Here is a 22,160-nt window from a genome sequence, read left to right on the forward strand (position 1 = left end):
TGTATCGACTTGCTACGATCAACAGCTGGAGCTTCACTTAGTCGAGGTGCGATTTACCGGCTGCGGAAAGCGAGTGGTGGGACGACGAGAGAAGTGTCGCAAGGCGGGCAAAGGTCCGAAGGGATCGAGGGAATGGGTCGCCAACGATGGCAATGTCTCTCGAAGCTTTTAGGTGGAACTGTGGCGGTGAGACTGCAGCACCACAACCGAAGAAAAGAAGGACGGTCTGCTTTGTGTTGCAAGAGGAAGAACACCAATAAGTGAAGAAATGCAGGAAATGCGAATCTACAATATTCAGTCCAGCACGTCACAATAGACAAGGAAAAGAAGTGATGCTGGAGAAGGAGGGCTTGCGAAATGTACGAGGCTAAGAGAAGAGGGTCGGCCGACAATGGGGAAAGGTGTCCGTCCCTCTTTCCCACCTCAGTAAAAAAGGTACGTACTCTACGAACCACAGAGAGTCGGGCATTCGTAAGGTAAGTAGACACTTTCCAGGGCTCTCGAAGTTTACACAGTACTCCGTGCCTAATGGCAGGTGGAAGCTAAGGGTCGTGGAGACAGTATCCCGGTAACAGCAAGTAACAGCAGATGCGCGATCTCGCCCTGTGTAGCCGTAGCCGACCGTCCGTCCGTATAGTCAGGGCAAGGGGGGAAGAAAAAGGTTCGGGTCCTCTTTACTGCGAAAGAGAGCGAGAAAAAAAAAAGTCGCCTTTGCTATTTTAATTTTCTCCAACAGGAACAGATCCATTGCGGGCGGTAGCGGCCCCCAAGCCCCATTAGGGGACCGACCTGGACCTCCACTTACCCCCTCCCTTGTTCTCGACGCCCTGTACGGAGCTGTGCCCCTCCTCCCCTGGCCTCTTAGACTCATTTTGGTAGTGTCGAACGGAAAGATGGCAAGGATAATGGGGCTTGCTCTTCAGGGGTCTGTTTTCTTCTTTGCTTTCTTCTCGAGTCTCTCTTGTCGAGCCTCAGCCGTGCAGCCTGTCTCGGCACGTCGCAATCGGCGAGGTCGGTCTAGAACTACTAACATAGTGCAGAATATCGCCGTCCATAGTATCCCAACGGGCTCAAATAGACGCACCAACTCGCTAATCGACTGACTGATAGACAGGAGACAGCCAGCCACACGCACCACCTCAAGACACGAGTTGACATGTAGCCCGCTGGAGGGGTTCTTTGCTGTACCAGTTCGTGACAGTGGATCAAAAACGCCCATGGGACGCTTACTTCTCGAATCCTTAATGAGCGTCGCTAATGGCGCTGTTAATATAGGTGATGGAAAATAATGCCGGTTAGCACATCCCCTTCTACTTTTACTACCTTCAAAAGTATATTCTCTATAGAATATTCAGGAAGTAATAGAAAGAATAGAAATAATAGAAATAATAAAAGAGCTAAAAGAGCTAGTAGAAATAGTAGGAGTGGGTATTAAGAGAACGATTGTATCGAGGTGTCATGCACTTGGCGCCGCCCGGGCGTGACTGCTGTCAATGGATTGCGGGAGTGGACCCGGTCGACACCCCGGCTGGAGACAGTTAGCGCCTGACAGAGCTAACACTGTACGCCGAACCCCTGTGACGAGCAGACGCCCGGGCCAGCCCAGACTTTCGACGTGCCTGGCCTTGTGGGTTTCCTCCTCCAAGTCCAAGTTACCAACGCTGCAGGCAACGTGTTTGGTGTAACTCGATCCATAGTTTGTCTTCGTCTCATCAGTCATGCCCACGATTTCGCTCATCTCCTTTTTGCTGCTCACTGATCCTCTTCACTCTCGAGCGATGCCGCTATATTCCGATTTCATCTTCTGGCGCCATCATCTCACTTGCGATGGGGGCCCCCTCCGTTGGAAACCCGTCGCCCCGTTTTCGCAAAACGTTGGTCGGGCCAAGCCAGGGTTTGTCTCCTCCAGGACGAGCCAGCCTCATCGGCCTCTTGTCTTCCCAGCCCTGCAATCACCATACCGTGTATGCCGGGCCGTTTGTTTAGCAAATGTAGGGCGTAGCTACGAGGAGTAAAGATGGACACGTGTCTTGACCGTCGGATTAGCTTGCTAGAGGTGAGGAGTTGCGCAAGAAAGCGGCCTCTCAAACGGATTTGCCCGCTTTGACTACTCTTATTAGCCAGCTTAACATCACCACGTACTATTTTATTATTTTTTCTACACTATCACTTATAAGGCGGTACTTAATATATAACTTATAATATTAATAAATAACGTAGTTTACCAGTCAGCCGCGCATATCAGTCAGCCGCGCATTTCCTTATCGTATACTAAGTCGCCTACATTATATAATTAATATCTTTTTCATTGTTGGTTATATAACGTTCAAATTTTTTTATTAGTCTTTGATAAGAGTCACCAAACTAAATAAAAAGTTTTAAAATTAATTTCTATTTAGAGATAGAGTAAATATATTATATCCTTATCAAAGACCCATATTTCTATTCCACTACTTATTTCAATATAAAAAGATTAAAGTGTCTTTTTGTATTAAATTTAACTAGTTATATTTTAAATATATTATAAGGATACTGAAATCTTTTTAGTTAATTAGTTATTATTCAAAGAAATTAGGTAAATATGCAATTTAGTAAGCAATAAGGAAATGCGCGGCTGACTGATATGCGCGGCTGACTGGTAAACCACGTTACTTTTACTATGTTAATAATATTTTTTAAAAAATTTCAAATATCTTTTAATTTACTTTTTATAACTACGGATTAGTATTAATAACGGCGTTATGAAAACTTAGAATATTTACTAAAATTCTAAAACTTATACTTAACTAGTACCCTAAAACTAGTACTTTATAATATAAAAAATAAATATTAAAATCTTAATGAATATAAGAGCTACAGATGTTTCATTAATATATCTAGACTCATTAATGTTCTACAATTTTAATAATATATTTATAATTTATAAATACAGGTATTATAAGAGTTACGTGCTTAAGAAGTTATATAGTAATAAGAGGCTCAACTAAAGTAAGTATCTACTGAGATACAACGCTTTGTACGCACGTACAGCCCGTACGTAAATACGCTTTAACTTAGAATATTTACAAAAAATTCTAAAACTTAAACTTGATTAGTACTATAAGAGCTACGTACTTAAGAAGTTACATGGTAGTAAGAGGCTAAATGTTACGCCCGCCGCAACTTGTCACTGTGAGCGCGTAGCCACATAACGCAGAACAAGAGAAAATGATACGGAGTCATCATTATCGAAGCTTTTGCTTTGTGCCACAGTTGGTTGCCTTGACCTGCTCGTAACACTCAATCGAAGTACGTATCTACTGAGATACAACGCTTTGTACGCACGTACAGCCCGAACGTAAATACGCTTTACATATACATGTTAAAGCGCCGACAGGCACATATGCCCGTATAAATTTAATAATAAATGCTCGGACTTAAGCATCACATGTGATTACATATGATTACATGTGATATTTGTATTATATATAGACTACACTTTCCCACCATATCATAGGATAAAAATTAATATAATCGATTCTCTGATTATCCTAACTCGTACCTCAACTTATTTACCTTTTCCCTTTTTGCCTACCTCTAACCTCTTAGTCTTTACATATACATGTTAAAGCGCCGATAGGCACATATGCCTGTATAAATTTAATGCTCGAACGTAAGCATCACATGTGATTACATGTGGTTATATGTGATTACATATAGTTATATGTGATATTTATATTATATATAGACTACACTTTCCCACCATATCATAGAATAATTATCAATACAATTAATTCTCTGATTATCCCAACTCGTACCTCAACTTATTTATCTTTTCCTTTTTTGCCTATCTCTAACCTCTTAGTATATGTATAATAGCTAGTAACGGCTATAATTAGTTATAATAGTAATATAGTAATAATATATAGTAATTATATAATATTAACCTTCATAGACTAACTTGCCCGTGGGTGAAGATAGCCCCTAATGAGGCGGACCGGACCCCAAAGGGCACCACGTACTATACATCAGCCGAACCAGCCCTCTTGATAAGACTCCTTGCCGACTCGACATTGACCAGGTCCTGATTTCGTCCTTCAATTGCGCTGTCTTAGTTCTTGGCGTGAGTTTGTGAACATCAGCCAGTCATAATGGATGTAGTAAATTCGAGTCAATCCTGCGGGTAGTAGAGTGATGAAGAAGATCAAGCACCATTGGCGGTGCAACTAGGCAGCTGCATCTGTCCGCCCAGCCAGATCGCAAGCTCGCAACCACCATCCCAACAAGAAGTCGCCCGGGGCGGGCAAGGATGGCCAAACAGAATCGCTCTACGAGTCTGCTCATGCTGTCAGCCTAGCGTGGGATTGGCGGGGACGCAGGGGGAGGGGCGAGCGACATGAGGGGCCAGGGGTTGTGTGCCTGTGTGTAAGAGGGTGGCTTGGGCATTGGCATTGGTATTGGCGTTGGCGTTGGAGGTTCAGCGCAATCGGCGTAAGCACAATCCATTAATCAATGCCAAGCATCGATACTGTGCTGCGGGCAATTGATGAGATTGCGGCATGCAAACTACGCAATGGGCTGATTGCGATACAGCTTTGCGGTTGGCCACTGGTGATAGTCATGTTCGGTTCAGGGGCGGCTCTCATTTTGACTTGGTGCTCATGCCGTGGACAAAGTTTGATGGGTCCCATTATTGAGACTTTCGCTCCTCCTAGCGGCCGGCAAGCTATGAGAACCTTGGGTTGCGCCAAGTGCCAATGAGGCCGGTTTGAACTCTGACGTGTATCAATTGTTATTTGACCGAAAATAGTGATCCACAGTCCTGAACCCAATACTGTTGAGAGGCCAAAGTCTGTTAAATTGCTGGTCAAGGACTTTGGGTAGAGATGCTCCTATCGAAGACGGCACTCTGCCACAGCTGCCACAGCACGATAATTACGCGAATCTGACAAGCGTATGTCGGGATTGAGAGACATGATGCGGACACTTGAGAAGGAGGTGTCTTGGGTGCTACATCAAGTCTTGGGACAAGACCATGTTGAGAGTGAGACTCGCACAAAGGATGTCAAAGGGATCCAAAAGGCGGATGCCGTCGGCGCACGTTCTGAAACCGCTGCTTGACTCGTGGTGGGGGTGGTTTATCTGGCTGTGATGAGCTGCGACGAGCAGAGCAAAGTATCTAGTTGGGTACCCTTGGTGTGCTACTAGGTAAGTCGGCAACTTGACGGACAGTTGGACTTGACAGGCGGAGACGGACTGTAGGGGAGACTTTGTACAGTGGAAATGGCACCATTTTTTGTTCCCGAAGCTACCGAGCGATGGGTATCTGATCAAGGGAAGATGCTGGGAGAATCCGGGGAATTTGCAGCGAGTCCTTGTTCAGATAAAGTTATCTGGTGTGTTTCATGCTTCAAGGTTGCTGCCTCACTTTTACCTTGCTCCCACTCAGAGGTCGCCCGTCCGTTGTTCGTCGTCGCCAGTCCACAACCGCCAAGGTAAGGGTGCCACGGATGATATTGTCTCTTGCCCCGCCAAGATGTGCATCTTGTGTTTTAGAGACGTCGTTGTCGAGGAGGCGAAGCTGACGGAGACAGCGAGAGCAGTGGCGGCCAAGGCGGGATGGAACGGTATGGAGTAGCAAAAGAGAGGATGAACCAGTCGTCCGAGTCTCGATGCACTTGCAACGAGGCTCCAACAAATGGTTCCAGCTTCAGGTCTAGGGCCGCAGGACGAGTGTCGTAATTGCTGCGTCTTTGTCCGTCCGTGTATAGACGAGACTGTGCTGTGCGTCGTGGTTCTTCTTCTCGAAGCATGCCGACTGTCTACCTATGGAGACGTCTGAGAGGTCGAGACTCGATGCAGGTTAGGAGAGAAAATAGAAGCAGCCACTTAAGGTTTAATCCGCTGGAACGGTAGACTATGCACTCATGCCACGCGTTGCAGGGCTGTGCTGGCGACGCGTCTCCTTTTCATTGCGTCCCGCCGTTAGCACCAATTCGTCGGGCCGTTTTTGCCTACGTGGTGAAATGTAGTCGAACCGGTGCGTTGTAGGAGTGTTGGTTGAGTTTGCGTAAGAATCTCAGTTAGATGGCAAGAAGTTGTACATGGGGGCGGTGGGTGGGTGAGGTTGAGCAAGTGCTAGGTAACATCTCACGTTCTTTCCAGTTTCCACCGCTCCGCTCCGTGCCTGCCTTTCGTACGTCTCCTTTGGCACTGGTCGGGTTCCAGACCACATGTAGGCAGGGTTGCTAGGCGTGCCCCAGTGCCCGGATACGAACCGATTTTTTTTTGTTGCTCTCTCACATTGGATGGAATTCAAAATGGTGCATATCCGTAATCACTGTACAAATACAGATTGATGGCGGGAATACCGACATCAAACCCTAGCTAAAATCAAAGTCGATATACCCACCCGTAGATTGATCGCAGACACCGCGATGAAGCGTTGATCGGGTGCATTTCTTTTTGATCGCTAATCGAGGGCTGGCTCGGCGTGAGGGAACAACAAGCAATTCTTCAGGTCGCTTGACCACATCCGTCACCCGTCATCCATGCGATCTGACTTGGCTCTGCGTCTTATCGCACAGTATTCCCAGAGACAGGGGGCTAGAAACGTCGCGAAATAAGCATCTCTTGCAGCCCTATAAGCTATTGTCAACCATTGAGAAGCCGTCGCGGCGCCTAGAAAACGTGTTATTGGCGACGGGATGCACGATTGCGCAAGCTGACGAACATTATGGAGGAGTCGCACAGAGCTCACCCACCTGCCGATGGTGTACTTCGTACGGATAGAATCAGGGACCGGAGGTCATCACCGTCATTAAAGACGGTTCATCTTACTGAGCGCCCTCAGAAAGAGGCTCCAATTAACGCTAATTGATTGCTGGTTGAGTGATTGTAATGCGATCCCCACTGACGGTCCACGGATGGATGAGTGAGACGCCCTTGCCTCGAGCGGGCCGTACTGTGTCAACGAACGGACACATGTCGGGCACTGTACGAACCTCGGTGGCGGAGTCGCACCCATTTCTCGGTTCCCAGACCCCACTCTTTGCCTGCCTTACCTCAAAGGGTTGCTCCTTCCTGCGGGCTTCCACCCAGGATTCCTAGGTACGTACTGATCCCTGAGGTGGGTGAGGGCGGGAAATGGGACTTGCGCGCAGCCGGAGCAAGGGGCAGCTCTCCATCTACACAGTAGGAGCTTGTCTACCTACCTACTCGTGTCAAGCTCCAAGCCTCCAAAATAGGTGCGTATAGATGGTGTAAGGCGGTTGGCTAGGTACTACAGGACATCGTCAAGCCTCTAGCAAAGTTGCAGCTCGTCGTCGTCGTCCGTTCATCAGCTGCAACTCTCAGCCTCTCTGCGAGACCAACCCTGTATCGGATAGCTCGACACGCACATCTCCCGGCAGTTTTGCGTCGTCATTAGAAAATTCTTCCACGTAGGTTTGTTGGCCTCATCTCTCTTGCTAGCGATAAGATTGAGTTTTGAATAGCCCATTTTTCTTCCTGCAGTGACACATCAGCTTATTGGGGCCGCCTAGATTGGACAAACCAAAAACATGAGGATTCAGGATTCAGGAGTCCAGGACCAGCTGTGCTTTGCTTTCAGCTCTGGTGCGCTTCCCGACGATTACCAGTTGGTGTTGCCGCCGCTAGATACGGATACACTGTACTAGGGGATCACCGAGTACTCTGCGCACCGTTACAATACATGTCGAGGTTTCGTGTTGGAACAGCTTCGGCACCGGTTGCAGTGCGCGTCATGGCAAGACGGAGAAAGCTATTTCTCCTCGAGCATAGACCAGTCTACATGTAGTACTTTAGGTTAGCATACCTACGCAAGAGACATCTTGGTCCTTGTCGTCTTGGATCACCAATCAATGTCATTGCCCTCAGGTAGCATGGTGTCACTTGAATCTAGAGAGTATCAAACGAGGGCATAGTCGAGTCTTCACATGAAGATCCAGCTGGTCCTCTAGCGACGGAACTGAAAATGGCAAGGCAAAGCCGTCGCCACCTTGCATAGAAAGCGCAGGTTCGACGATACCTGGGTGACACCGGTGTCCCGGCTCGCCTGACGTGGTACTAAGAGTCCCGTTGCCAGAGATCGGCTACTTTAATTCTGACACAGTGCGGCCCCTCCGGAGACCCCACCAAAGAAAAAGGTGAGTGAGAGAGCGGCGGAGAAAGTGCAGGTGTCCCGCAACCTGTACGAAAGTACCTTTTCGACCGAGTGTGGCAAACACTATACATTCGCCAAAGTATGTCAGCAACCTCGAGTGGACACCTCCAGGGATCCATCTCTGGCCACGGCCCCCCCTTCCCTTGCCTCGACTGCCTGCAGTGCGCTTCTGCTTGACGCTGCTCTCTCTCTCTCCTCCCCGTTCCTGCTCGCCGTGGGCACCTCGCTTCCCATGCAACACCCATTCCAGTCGGATTCCTCTCTAGCCTACCCTTCTTCCCGTGTATCTTCATTCCTCTCCTTTCAATTCTTCCGGTTCTGTCCAGCGCCACCTGTCAACGCGATATCGGGTCCATCGCAGGCGGAAACAAGCGACGACTTTCCCACTCGAAACAAACCCAAACGAATCCATCGACGAATAGCTAGCTGTACACTCGAATACGCATGCCGGACACGGCGGCCCAGCGAGCGTCGTTCCCCCACACCCAGGAAACCTAAACACGACCAGAGACGGTCCTTTCCCACCTGCTGCAGCACCAAAGACCGCCAGCAGATTTACCGCCTGCAATTGCGAGCTGCACGCTGCATCCGAGCAGCATCTTCCTACACTCCTCGCTCACTGGCAAACACCGAGACGCTCTTTTCGCACAATCCTCGACGAACATCGATCGCATTTTACGTCGCGCCCCTTCGAGCCTCCTCGCTGAACCGCCCTCTAGCGGCTGGTGATAATTGCCTACAATGTTACGACACGGGAGCATACTGGGGCTCTTCTTGAAGCCCCTAAGCTGGGTCCCTAATGGTCCTCAACATGCCGCCTACGCTGCTGCCCTTGGCTTGGTCGCGATCCAAGTTGGTATCGGTATCATCATGAAGATTTCCCAGACGGGCGGATCCTACTCGTTTTCTCCCTCGGCGTCTGTCACCATCTCCGAGTTCCTCAAGATGCTCTTGTCGACCATCTTCTTCTACAACGAATGCAAGCGCAGGGTAGCCGATGGCATTCGCCCATCAACCCGAGGCGGTGGCAGTGGCTATGCCTCCCTCGCCACAGAACTCCCTTTGGCCGAGAGAAGCAGTTTGGATGAGAAGCGGGAAGAGGAGGGATTGAACGGCAGTGCCAGCTCGTCCAGCACTGGCAACATTGTTGAGAGAAACAACGGCCCGCTTCCGCCGCTTGATGTGAGAACATACTGGAGCTACGTCCGTGGCGAGGTCACCAGAGATGTGCGATATGGCTTCTGCAACTTGGCGCTGTTCTACGTGCTCATCAACAACTCGGTACGTTATGCCTCCGCCATATTCGTAGTTGTGTTCGTTGCCGCTAATTTGTTCAGATCTTTGTCAGCTACAAAATGGCCGATCCCGGTACGATTCAACTGACCAAGAGCGGTGTCACCTTCATTACCGCCTTGGTCATGATTGCGACTTTGAACACCAAGATTTCCAAGATCCAGTGGATCGCCATCCTTATGCAGGTGAGTGGCACAAATCTGGATATCAAGTGTTTGATTTCGTCACTGACAGGATGCAGATTTGCGGTTTGATGGTGACCCAGTACAACCCGACGACGGGCACAACCTACTCGTTCAGCACCTACTTCATCTTACTGTTCCAGGTCTTCCTGAGTGCCTCGTCGGGCGTGTACAACCAGGCTCTGCTCAAGACCGACGACTCGAGCTTGCATGCCGATAACATGATCCTTTACGGTGCGGGTGCTGCCATGAACTTGTTGTGCCACGTGGTCATCAAGACATTGAAGGCCGACGAGCCGGGATTCTTTGAAGGTTATACCAGTTTTGGCGCCATCATGGTCATTGCCAGCAATGTCTTCATTGGTCTTGCCATTACCGCTGTATACAAATGTGAGTATCCACTGGCGTCTGCTGAGTGACAAGTGCTAACCCTTTTAGATGCCGACGCGGTCATCAAGTGCTTCGCCACGGCTGTTGCGACTGGTATTCTCCTCTACGTTTCGCCCATCTTGTTCGGCACCTCGCTCAGCTTCCTTGTCCTACCGGGTACCGTTGTTGTCTTTGTCGCATCGTGGCTCTACATGGACAACCCGCCTCCCAAGGACCCCAACCCTGCTCCGACCAATGAGCCTCAGAAGATGTCGTTGTTCAGCAAGATGGCAGCTGTTGCGAGGAAGTTCAACAAGATCTTCCTCGCTGTGGCCACATTCATCACCGTTGTTATTGTGGCGTTTCTCACCATGTCTGAGGCCAAGATGCCCGACTTCGCCAAGGATGGAGCATCCGCCCCGTCTGCGCCTTCTCGACCGAAGCCTGTTACTGGCGGCGAGAGCAAGATCGAGTCGCCCTTTAAGAACACAATGGCCATGATTCGGTGGAACTCTGCTCGTCTGGAGCGCGTTCCGATGCTGCAGAAATACGAGCCGTTCTTCCACACGGTACACATTTCTATGCCCAACATGTTCAAGGAGGAGGATCCCGAGTTCCACAACCTTACCCACGATCAATTCCCGGGAACCTTTACCGTTTACAAGCAAGTGTCCCGTACCATGAAGCTGATTCTCGACACCCAACCCGAGATCGACGGTTTGATGTACTACCACTTCGATGCCTGGATTGATCCTCTTGGCTGGACGGGTATGAACCCATACAACATCCACTTCCCCGCCATCATCGACACCGCCCCGCCGTCCCACGGTGGACCCGAGTACATGTGCCTTACTGATACCAAGAACTACAACTGGTGGGGATGGGGACAGGACTTCCACCGCACCGCTATGGCCGCGGCCGCGGTTGTTGACAACTTTGACCTCGAGTACAAGATCAGACGTGACGAGTGGTGCGTTGGCTGGAGTGACATCTACTACATTCCAAGACGATTCTTCGCCGATTACATCTTCCTTTCCGAAATCTTTGCTGGCTTTGGAGTCTTCCACGAGGTGGCAATTCCCACCATTGTCCGCATCATCGACCAGAGTCGCCGACGCAACCCGTACCGGTCCATCATTGATCACATCAGTGACTGCTGGGGCCACTGCTGTAGCTCCAACCCCAAGATCCGCGACGTACTTGGTGCCCGCTGCGGCCACCGTCTCAACTACTTGGAGGAGGCACCCACTAAGGCCTTTTACGACAAGCTTGATGCTCAGGCGTCAATTCTCGGCCACCCCCTCAACTCGACCAGATACGCCATGTCTAGTGCCGATGCCGCTCACCTATTCGACAGCGCAGCCCTGGCGAGTATCAACAATGGCGAGGCCAAGAAGGTCAAGCCGATCAACGATGACGCTTTGGAGGATGATCAGCGGGCGGATAAGCTGGCAGGAGACAAGTCCAGCGAAGAAAAGGATAAGCTCAAGTCCGAGCACGCTCCCGTTGACAAGACTGAGAGCCCCGGCAATCCCAAGGCCGACCCTAGCAAGATTGCTACGCCCAAGGAGAACAAGGAGGTGCCAAAGAAGGAGGAACACAAGGAGGAGCACAAGGACGAGAAGAAGGAGGGTGACAAGAAGGTCGATCCTAACGACGCCCTCAGGGAAGCAGATCGGGAGGCGGACGTCAAGCGGAGGCTACGACGTGAAGTTGTGGCCGCTGTTGCCGGACTCGGTTATTAACTTGATATACCCCTAAATTTCTTTCCTTTCCTGTATTCTTTCTTGTTACCCCCCTTGACGATTCTCTACTCCACGATACCAAAGTTCTACTTGAGAGAGACTTTGGTCGTGGGAAATCGGACGCCTAATCTAGGTTGGGCCACTGCCAGAGGGGCACGAGACACGACAATAAAGGCTGTATTGGCAGCATTGACTGGTAGATATTTTCCCTGATGGCATGGAGCGGCCATTGTGTGCACCACCCACGGAGCGAGTGCTTTTTCCAAGCTCTCTGGATACGTACGGTACGATATAGACTTGTCGACATTTAGTAGTTCATGAGCAAAAAGGCTTCTTTTTTTTATTTCCTTTTCACTATTCTTTTTTGGAACGGGTACCAGGCGTAAAAGAGAGACAGGCAAGAGACCGTCCTGACTGTTAGGGGAGCGCGTAGCATCCGGCATAGCTTTTGAGGCCGGTTGGGGTGAACAGCTCGATTGAGCCTGGGTGATTAGTGTTCAACAAAATACATTGCGTGTAATATTGAGATTTGGTTCATTCGTCAAAGCGCTGGGCTCCTTGCCTGCGATGACTACAGTGAGAATTATGAGAGGACTTCTAGAAACTCTACGGCTGGGCGCCTCTGATGCAATGGGATGGTAGGCAGTCTTCCGGCTCATTTTCTTTGTAGGTATTTCGAGGTGAGGGCGTTTTGAGTTTCCGGTTTTAAGCTTGGCATCCCAAGTTTGACGCAGACCATGTTTTCAGACGGGAAGAGAGGGAGCAGAGGAGAAGAGAAGAAGCGGGGGTGAGCTTCTAAGCAGTATGATTGAAACACTCGTCGTTTCCCCGTTTCTTGTCCCGCTCGTGTACGTGTCTGTGTGTGTGTGGTGTGTGGTTCACATGGTTCCAGAACACGTGAGAATGAGGCCGCGAACTACGATAGCCTCCCCTTTTTCTACGTGTATTGTCGTTAAGAAATGATAAACCACTTGGATCTCCTGGAAAAATGCGAGACCGAGTTTGACTTGACATCTCTTGCTGAACCTCTTTCCATGGACGTTTGGTTCTAGTCGATTTCAGGGGGACAGTATGTGGGCATAGAAAGGAAGCCTTTGAAGGGCCGGTCTTGAGGAGGCAGGCAGCCTACTGTAGAGACGGATTATGCACAGAAAACTGTCCTCACGCATTCGAGATGAAGATGAGCGTAAACGGTAAAATCATGATTCGTACGAATGCCACCTATGATGATGTGGAAACTCTTATCCCAAAGAAAAGCCCTCTTGTCTGAGCCCTAGCATCTCTCTTCATTCTTCATGTCCAACATGACTAGGAAAAAGTCTGCCATCGCTTCCGCTTCACCGCCCAATATCACACCTTTAGGCCAGAAAGCCGCTTGGAAGGGCGTTTGCAAAGCCACCATGATCTCCAATCACAAGGAATCTCGGACGGCTCTGCTCCTCACAGTTCCTCCGTGATCCACTTGTCCTGCGTGCTCTGCGAGACGGCCTTCTCGTCGTACGTTCCCCAGGAGCTCTTGAGCGCCACGGCCTTGAAGTCAAAAGTGATGCCCTGATCGTTGGTTCCCGTGCCGCGGGAGAGAACAATGCTGTCGAGGGGCTTATCGGTGAAGTAAAGCATGGTGCCGGCCTCGACGCCGCCGTTGACGTAGACCTCGAGGACGGAGCGGTCAAGGATGCCGTGCAGCTGGAACTCAACGTCGCCGCTGGAGCCTTCGCTCGAGGCGGCCTCGAGGGCCTGGACGTTGGAGACGCCAAAGGTGCCGGACCTATCCCACACCGCGCTGGCGCGACCAATGTTGAGGTTGGCCGTGGGTGCCCCGCTGCCGGAGATACCCGTGAAGTCGAAGCCGAGAGAGACTTGCTCCGTGCCGTTTGACTGGGAGCCCCGGAAGGCCAATTGAGCAGAGGCCGTCGAGCCTTCCTGGAGGAGAGTCTTTGCCATCTTGACGGTCAAGGTCCACTCTACAGCTGGGTTGTAGTCGCGGATGACGGCGCTGCTGCCCTCAATGCCCGATACGTCCTTCTCGTCAAGGATGGGATTCCAGCCGGACGTCGAGCTCACCAGCTTCGACAGGTCGCCAGCCGGCGCCGACATGAGTCGGTTGGTGTTGGAGTCCAGCCAGTGGCGGCGCACACCACCCATGCAGTGACGCCATCCCTCTTGGTCGGTCGGCGTGCAGCACCCATAGAGCGTCGCGTCGACCGCCCACGAGACGGAGTATGCATCTTGGTTGGCGTCGTTGAGGTTCTGGAAGTGGAAGAAGGCGGTGGCGTACTTATCGGGGCCAAAGTCAAAGTCATAGATGGAGAAGGTGTCCTGGCGCGAGAAGATTCCTCTCCGCGAGGCGAGGCTGGCGGGCACATCCGGGGTGAAGGTGGTGCCGTCCCACTCGCCCGTGATGTACTTGACTGCAGCACCGCCAGTCGGGCCACCACCTCCCAGGCTGAGAGTCAGAACCCACTTGGCGCCCACGATGCTTCCAGACTTGTCCTTTCGGGGGATCTGGAGGAATTGAGGGCACTCAATCAGACCAATGTTTCGCTGCGGGTTCCAGATGGACGACTGCGTCCAGTTGACCAAGTTGGTGGAGGTGTAGAAGGCGACCTCACTCTCGAGCGACAGAACCATGACCCAGGTATTGGTCTCATGGTGGAACGAGGGCTTGGGGTCGCGGAATCCGTGTCTATTGAGAGAGATAATGGGGTTGTTCTCGTACTGGTTGAAGGTCTCGCCGCCATCGTATGACCATGCAAGATGCTGGGATTCCTGATCAGGCTCCCATGAGGTATAGTAGGCGATGATGTTGTCCTTTCCGCTTGTCTTGTCTGACGGGAAGAAGCCGGAGGTATTGTTCTTGTCGACGACGACGCTTCCCGACCAGATGGAGCCATCGCGCGCCGTTGCAGGAATGGCAACAGGGTGGTCAACCCAATTGTAGAATTCGGTGGCCGTCGTGTGGCCCCAGTGCTTCACGCCATCGCCAGCGACGTTGTCGGCATCTGAGTCAAAAGGTCAGTCGTGAAGTTCTGAAGAAGTTTGAAACATTGAAGCCAGGCCAATCTTGGCATAGTCTCATCGAAGCAGTGACACATGGGCATGCCAGATTAGAATGCATCGCAGGGAGAAGAACATGTACGGCAAAGGTAGGGTAAGGGAGGGAAAGCATGCGGTGTGTCTCATTCCGCGCCAAAATGCGGGGGTGGAATTGCAACGCTCATCATCGCGCATGTGATGTTTCCGTCTTTGGCAGAGGCGCAACCCTCACGCCAACGGGAACTAGCACGTGTGCAGAATGCAGATCCAATGAAACGGGCAGAAAGGCGCGCCATTGACATTGCACAGGACGAACATCGGTAACCGCTCGCCCCGGAACCTGCGCAATGCGTTGCACAACTCAAAATACCCGCGGCTTTGGTAGATGTTTCCACTACGGTACTTTGTGTTTGGGGGAGTTGGAGAACAGGTGGATTGAAAAACGAAGGGGGAAAAGGCGGCAGTGGAAGAGACTCACATTGGTAGTACATGTGCCAGACACCGTCCGAGTCGACAAAGAGGCCGTTTGGATCATTAAGCCATTCGGCGGGTGGTGAGAAGTGGATTTGGGGCCGCCAGCGGCCGGATCTGTCGGCTGCTTGTCTCGCCATGATTGCTGCTGGAGAATCGTCGTCTATTGAGCGTTTTAGGTCTGATGAGAAATGCGCGCGTTCTGCCTCGGAGAAGAAGCCTGGCAGAGCGTATGACGGTGCTGCGAGCAGTGTCGACAGAAGCGATGTGTAGAAAAGATGCTGCCTCATGGTTGCAAGAGTTCGGCTCCCCGGGCTATAAGAGAGAACCAGTGTCAAGGTTTCGGCCAAACGGTGCGGCGGCGGGTAAGGGGGTGCTGTTCCCTGATCGACAGACTTCGGATGGGGGGTGAGTAGCGGAGCGTGTCAGCTTAAAGGTAGAGTGACTTTAGGACGAAGCTTGTGTAAGGTAATCAATGAACTGTAAGTCTGAGGCACAAAAAGGCAAGGTAGTTCAGCTGAGAGGGAACACCAAAGAAGTCCGGGGGGTAAGACAATATGGGGAGAGAGAAGAAGGTCTTTGTCGTCCACGAACGAGCTAAAGAAGAGCGGGAAAAGAAACGATGGGTCTAGAGAGAGAGAGGAGAGCGGGTATTTAATCACGAAGAAGCAAAAGAAGGTGAATCAACCTCGGGAGGTGTCTCTCACAACATGCAGTAGCCCACATCCAGACAGCAAGCAGTAGACAGAAAAAAAAAGGAAGAAAAAAAACGGCAACGGCGAACTAGGCGCAGTGACATTGGCTTAGCTTGAACTCCGCTGGCCAAGTAGTGGTTGCACCAGCGTCGGGGCAAGTTCAATGGCAGGCGGCAGCGGCAGACTGGCGAGAGAAAGACGTGCGCCATCATCTCAGCAGGGCCTTCGAACGGAATCATGGCACTGGACGCCAAGGACGCAAAGGGGAAGGGGGTATCGCACACCATGCGTCCAAGACTGGTCTCATGACTCTCTGTCCGGCTGGCAGGTGGCTGGCTCTCGTGGCCTCCTTTTTTCTGCTTCTGTTCGCAAACCACGGCTTACACCCCGCGCCAAGTTGGCCCATCTCCAATTATTTTCTTCTAGAAAGTTGGGGTAAGGTAGCCTTCAGGGGGGAACTGTACCCCCCCCCCCCAAAACTTGCGGTAAACAACGCTAGATTGTGTAACCATAAGAGGGAGGGAAAATGGGAGAGGAAGAGAAAGGAAAAACAGGTGTGTGGTGTGAGGTGAACCACCAGCTGATTGATTGTGAACACAACCCCGCAAAACAGCTATTCCAGGACCGCGTAGGCGGCCGGCGGTAGGGATTGGGGACTGCATCGTACTCCCCGGACTGGCAAAAGAGGGCCCGTTCCCGTCCCTACTTTCCCCGGATTTCGATTGGTCAGGTGGCCAGGATTTGCGTTGCTTGCATTATTGAAGGCGACCTAGCGTTGGGTTGATCAACTTGGATTGTGGTGACGTTCTGCAGCGATTTTCCAGGATGGAACCATGTATCTGGGGAACGGATGCGGGGGTTGATTGTTTACTGCTCTCAACGGGGACAATGCGCTCAGATTTCTCAACGTTCCATCAAGAACCAACAATAGAGAAAGAAAACAATGGCCATGTGAGCGGCCTGATCTTGGCTCTCGAAGTAACGTCGGTGAAGGTGAGGCCATTGACTAGCATGTGAATGAGACAAAAAAGACAACGACCGAGGAGGTTTTGATGAGGGGAAAAGAGCCTGACTGCATCGTGCAAGTTGCCGTTGTTGGCCTTGACTTTCCTCAGTGTTCGAGACGTTGGCAGGCACGCGGGCACGGCGGGGTTCTAAAGGTGGACCCCCTCTCTCTCTGCCCTTCATCAGGTAAGCATTCGTATTACCTAAGGGAGGACATTGAAACAAAGAAGGGAAACTGCCCCTCATTCACGCTGGGAAAGAACAATGTTTGGCAGGAAGGTCACAAGCCAAGGCGGAAAGGAACATCCTTTCCATCTGCCATTTCCCACGTTGTTATCCGTATATACTTTCAGCGGACATGTGTTTACGGAAGCCAAGACGGACCGGAAGGCAACCTACCTGCCTACCGGGCTACGTACACAACTCTCTCAATCTTGTTCTGGAGATGACATTGTCTGTCTCGGCTGCTCTTCGCTCCGACGGTTTGCCCTCCTGAATGATGGCCGGAATGGCAACATCTGCTCCAAGCGGCGTCTGACTCCTTCGCGCGCATGTCTACACCACTTCTCCAAATTCTCAACGTAACAACTGCTACGCTCCAGATACTCCGGCATCCTACCCTGCCTCACTCGAGCCATCAGACCGCTAGATCGTGAACGCCTTTTGGTGCGTATCATCTCACATCTGCACATCTTCCAGCCTTCCTCCCTACCTGGGATGTCCACCCCAGCTTGTGGTCGGGGAACCTTTGAGAGAAATCTTCTAGATCACCTGCAGACCAACAAAGTACAACGGCGCGCGAGATCTGAGCAAGACACGGATCGACGCCGAGTCAGAGACATGGCGCCCACGCGATGCCGACCCTAACCGCAACTTTCACCTTCGACTTGTACCACCCGAGTCATGATGCTCAAGTCACCAGCCCTTAGCACTTGTTCTGACGTTACTTCAAATATGCATCGCGAGTCTTTCTTCAGACCACGAGACAGTGACGATCTTTTGTCCGTTTTTCTCCGTCTTGCCATCGCTGTCTACGTCGAGCATCACAGTCGTTGATGACGAAGTTCGCTGCCTTCACATATCACATCTTGCATCGCCACGAGACAACAACAACAACAACAACAACAACAACAACAACAACAACACTCGCATCGCATTCGATGCAACGTCCAGGCGAGACTATCATCGCCTTTGTTGATGATCATTACAAACAACGCGAGGCTTCGTGGCCATGCTCACGTTCATGCCGGCCCAACTTCGGCATCCGACTGTGTTGCCAGAGTCACCGGCCCAGGAACATGTCCAGACGTTGCATTAGACGCAGACCCTTGACAGGCTGGTCTCATGTTGGCCGCTGGGCATGGCAATCATTGACACCTTATATGCTCCCCCGCCTTTCTGGCTTTGGTTCGACTGCCACGTGACGAACGTCTCCCTCGCCCTTCAAAGCATTCAAAACCTCTACTGCGGCCAGGTTTCCTCGAAAGAAAACCCATCAACAGCATCGCCAAATCTAGAACCTTGTGGCGCAGAAAAATGCAGCCGAGGCGTTCCTCCTCACAGGCCCGCCGCCTTCATCGACCTGTACAATGACACGCCATTATCGGTCCAGACTTGGTCGTATCACTTAAATCAATGAAGCTGCTGCTATAGCAACTTCATGACTCTCGTCATCATCTTCAACCTTGCCGTTAACGCGTCCTCGGCTTTCCTCATTTGGAAGTCTTCCGGCCAAGCGGTTGCGGAGTTTCTGTTGCTGCCCGTCGTCCGCCACCATCGAGTATCATGATGGGGACCCGGATGCTTAGCTTCAAGACGGAGCATTAAGATGCGCACTATTGATGGGCCTGTGGTTGGAGCCGCAGGTGTTGCTGCCCACGCGGCCTGGCCTGGACTTTTCTGCAATCGGAATGCTCAGGAACAACGATCCAGTCTCGCATGTGGCGCTATGTGCGAGCATTCCCTTGAACACGACTTTTACTAACAGCGCAAAGCTCGCGATATTCTTCCGGCTAGGTCAGCTTCGTGTTAACTAGCATTCATCTAGTAGGCTCCGTTCTGGAGAATGTGCCGAGGAAATACTGGAGGCGGAGCCCAATGCCAAGAGGCCATCGGCGGAAGATGGCCGCGTCCAGATTATCAGATGAGCTTGATTCATACCAGGGGCAAGGCGAAGCGAACAACCAATGACGTGCGTATTTGACCAGGCTAGTACTTGAGGCTGTCGCTAACGTAGGAGGTTGTTGAAGAAAAGGGTGCTCTCGGGCAGAGGCCGTTTGAAGTAGGGATGGGATGGAATTCCGACCGTCTGGTGGAGCTGGAGACTCGTGTTCGACCTTCTCTGTTATCATCGTTTTCCTCTTTGCGCTCTCGATCTTGTGTTCAGTCTCGTCATCTTGATCCTGGTTTCTGTAAGAGCACTCTCCGGCATGAAGCAGTCCTGCCTGCTGCGGCTCCTTGGTGGTCTGGTCTCGTGCCCACCGTCTGCCCAAAAGCTCGGTGAGAGATGACATTGAAGGATGGGTTGGGCGAATAATGGCGCGCCAAAACTAAGGTTGAGCGGAGCCCAACGTGTGAGTGCTGGGCAGATATGCAGGTTGCCCAAACTGACCAACGGCGAGCCCCAGTTTCGACGTTCCGATCATCTCCAATTGGCTCATCTTCCCTCCAATATGCTCCAATATGCTGCCCACCCTGCGTTATCAGACCAATGCGAGTGAATGCTAGCGAATGGTAGCGACTGCTAGCCTCTAGACTTTTGAGGCCCCCTCCTCTCCGATGCACCGCCCCGCCGTGCCCGCCAGATCCAGCACCGTCGAATCTGCGCTCACTTTACTTAAGTATCGCCACGGCCCGGCTCCTTGTCCGTGAGCCAAAAGGTCTCGACTCTCCGCTTTCCCCCACGTCTGCTTCAAATCCTTGACTCCCGAGAAACCCGGAACATTCAATCCCGCCACCCCGCGCCGCCATCAGCCTCATCCCGAGAAGCTTGTCTGAATCCAGCAACCCGGACGTAACTCAATCTCCATTTTATATAACCTCGACCGTTATCCCATCTTGTCCACTTCCGCTCTCGGACCCCATCGACTTCGTATACTTGACTATTTACTTTCGACTGTCTGTCTACTCTCGACAGCAATCCAAACAAGATTCCCCAAGCAAACACCGGTTCAGGAGACTCATCTCAAACCTCACATACCTAACGGAATGGCCCGATAGCATCCCCACGCTTCAACCTCAGCTGCCCGTCACAAAACACCATTACCTCTTTTGGTAGCCTCCCCGGAGAATCATCATCTATTCTGAGAGCCGCATGCGGGGAATTTCCCCGCCTACTCTTTGACTCGGTCAAAGCACCCTTACACCCCAGGGCTCGCTGTTGCCTTTGGATCTGTTAACCGCTTAACCGTCCTCCCCATTTCCGACGACCCTTCCCTCCCCTTCGAACGGGTCGGTCTAAGCCTTGATCATCGGATCAGGTCTTTCAACAACCCTCACCCAGGAAAACCCAACACTCTGCCACGGTGGCGTTCTACCTAGACACCAATATACAACCCAACCTCGTTGACTCTTGTTATTGCGTGTTACTTGGAAACACCATTTGCTACTGCGAATACTACTCCGACCAAACCATCACCACCACCCTGAAACTAGATTCAGTCGACGATCCACCTCCGATCATCGGCATCGGCTTGCCGTGTTCATCTTCATCATGGAGATCACCTATGGCACCTGGTGTCATGGAGTGTCCACTCGACACCCCCTCCTATTCTTCGGAAACGCTGAGCCCGACCCGAAGCCCCCTAAACCCCGGGAACGAGAATGAAAGCGATAAGGCCAGCGACAGCGGGTTCAGCAACGGCGTCGCGACGCCCGCTGCTGCTGGTATCGATATTTCGCGATTACGTTTTGAATGCCGTTGGCAGAATTGTGGCAAGGTCTTTCGCAGACCTAGCGATTTGACGTAAATCTCACCTCACTCTTCTTTTCTGTCTATCATCTCATGACTATCCCCACGCCCCCTCTCTTTTTCAAGATTGTCAGGAGACTGAAGCACTCACTCCTTCATTTTTCACAACATGGTGAGAAATACAAAAAACTGACATCAAATCCCCATCAGCAAACATGAGAGGTACCACATCAAGGAGTACCTCTGCGACGAAGCGAGCTGCGACAAGGCCTTTGCGACCATGAAGGACCTGAAGCGGCATAAGAAGACGCACGAGACGCTCGACGGCGACGGCGCGGGCGGGGGCTACCGGTGCCGCGTCCCGGGATGCCGAAAGGCGAAGACGGGACACGTGTATAACCGCCGCGACAACTTTGTTCGTCACCTGCGGACCAAGCATGTGGGTATGGACTTTGATGTCAGGGAGGAGTTTGATGTGACGTACTGAGATGTACGTTGTAGGTGGTATGAACGTGGAGGTAAGGTAGTTGGGGGTGAAGAATGAAGGCGGGGGCGGGGGTTATGGAAATGAGGAGGACGGGGATGTCATTTTTTTCTTCTTTTTGCGGCTTCTTCTTCGCTCCGTTCAACTTTGCGGTGTGGACATGATCTACGCAACCAGGCAACAGATTCAACTGTTTTCTTTTCTCGGTATTTCCGAATTTGGGTTTGGATTGGTTTGCTTTCTTTTACAAGCTGCTGAACCAGACATGGGAAGATTCATAGACTTGGGAGGGAATACTCGATTTTCATGTCTTTTTATTGTTCAGTTTGGTTTGGGTTTTCTGGACATTTGATACCTAGGTATGTTCATGAAAACATGAAATGGGCTTATGACTGGGCTTATGATTGAGTACGATTCAACGGCCGGATTAGGATCTTGGGCCTGAGATGAGTTCCTTCTATTGATGGAGGGAATATAATGAGACTAGAAAAAGTCTGTTTTGGTTTACTATGCTCTGAGCCTCTGTTCCCGTGATCTTGATGCGCGAATGAACTGTCCTAGCCTGGATTTGGTGCCGGTTTTCATTTTGGCACATGTGAGTTATGAAGGAAAATCGGTCTGAAATCGTGGAACAAGGTACGCTGATGAAATCAGATTCGTCTTTCGAGATTTACTCCTGGTGCGTAGAGCCGAGTGGTTGAAAACCTCTTAGATGACGGAGAAGGACGAGAATCCAAACACCGAACACTGTAGTCCCAAGACCGGCATACGTTTCCCTTGGATTCCGAGAAACGTGACTGCAAAAG

General features: G+C 51.2%; 5 protein-coding genes across 5 annotated transcripts; 3 read left to right on the plus strand and 2 right to left on the minus strand.

The window, feature by feature from the left end:
- Positions 1-9,034: 9,034 nt before the first annotated feature.
- On the plus strand, positions 9,035-11,753 carry BDP81DRAFT_447761 (UDP-galactose transporter; the record flags this gene model as incomplete). Its single annotated transcript, XM_060592218.1, has 4 exons — positions 9,035-9,445; positions 9,502-9,642; positions 9,699-10,029; positions 10,078-11,753. 4 exons carry the CDS (start codon positions 9,035-9,037, stop codon positions 11,751-11,753), a joined length of 2,559 nt encoding a protein of 852 aa, XP_060447441.1.
- Positions 11,754-13,193: 1,440 nt separating this feature from the next.
- Positions 13,194-15,400, minus strand: BDP81DRAFT_314472 (glycosyl hydrolase; the record flags this gene model as incomplete). The annotated part of the gene is made up of 2 exons (XM_060583996.1): positions 13,194-14,755; positions 15,268-15,400. 2 exons carry the CDS (start codon positions 15,398-15,400, stop codon positions 13,194-13,196), a joined length of 1,695 nt encoding a protein of 564 aa, XP_060447442.1.
- Positions 15,401-17,780: 2,380 nt separating this feature from the next.
- BDP81DRAFT_192344 (uncharacterized protein) lies at positions 17,781-18,496 on the plus strand. Its single transcript, XM_060582428.1, has one exon. The coding sequence runs from the start codon at positions 18,016-18,018 to the stop codon at positions 18,382-18,384; it is 369 nt and encodes a 122-aa protein (XP_060447443.1). The 5' UTR covers positions 17,781-18,015; the 3' UTR covers positions 18,385-18,496.
- Positions 18,497-18,891: 395 nt separating this feature from the next.
- On the minus strand, positions 18,892-19,684 carry BDP81DRAFT_192338 (uncharacterized protein). Its single transcript, XM_060582427.1, has one exon. It carries the CDS (start codon positions 19,471-19,473, stop codon positions 19,000-19,002), a length of 474 nt encoding a protein of 157 aa, XP_060447444.1. The 5' UTR covers positions 19,474-19,684; the 3' UTR covers positions 18,892-18,999.
- Positions 19,685-20,685: 1,001 nt separating this feature from the next.
- Positions 20,686-21,357, plus strand: BDP81DRAFT_392247 (uncharacterized protein; the record flags this gene model as incomplete). The annotated part of the gene is made up of 2 exons (XM_060587680.1): positions 20,686-20,924; positions 21,081-21,357. The coding sequence occupies 2 exons, from the start codon at positions 20,686-20,688 to the stop codon at positions 21,355-21,357; spliced, it is 516 nt and encodes a 171-aa protein (XP_060447445.1).
- Positions 21,358-22,160: the final 803 nt, after the last annotated feature.

The sequence above is a fragment of the Colletotrichum phormii genome (genome assembly GCF_030913505.1).
Source record: "Colletotrichum phormii strain CBS 102054 chromosome Unknown BDP81scaffold_6, whole genome shotgun sequence".
NCBI classification, from domain to species: domain Eukaryota; kingdom Fungi; phylum Ascomycota; class Sordariomycetes; order Glomerellales; family Glomerellaceae; genus Colletotrichum; species Colletotrichum phormii.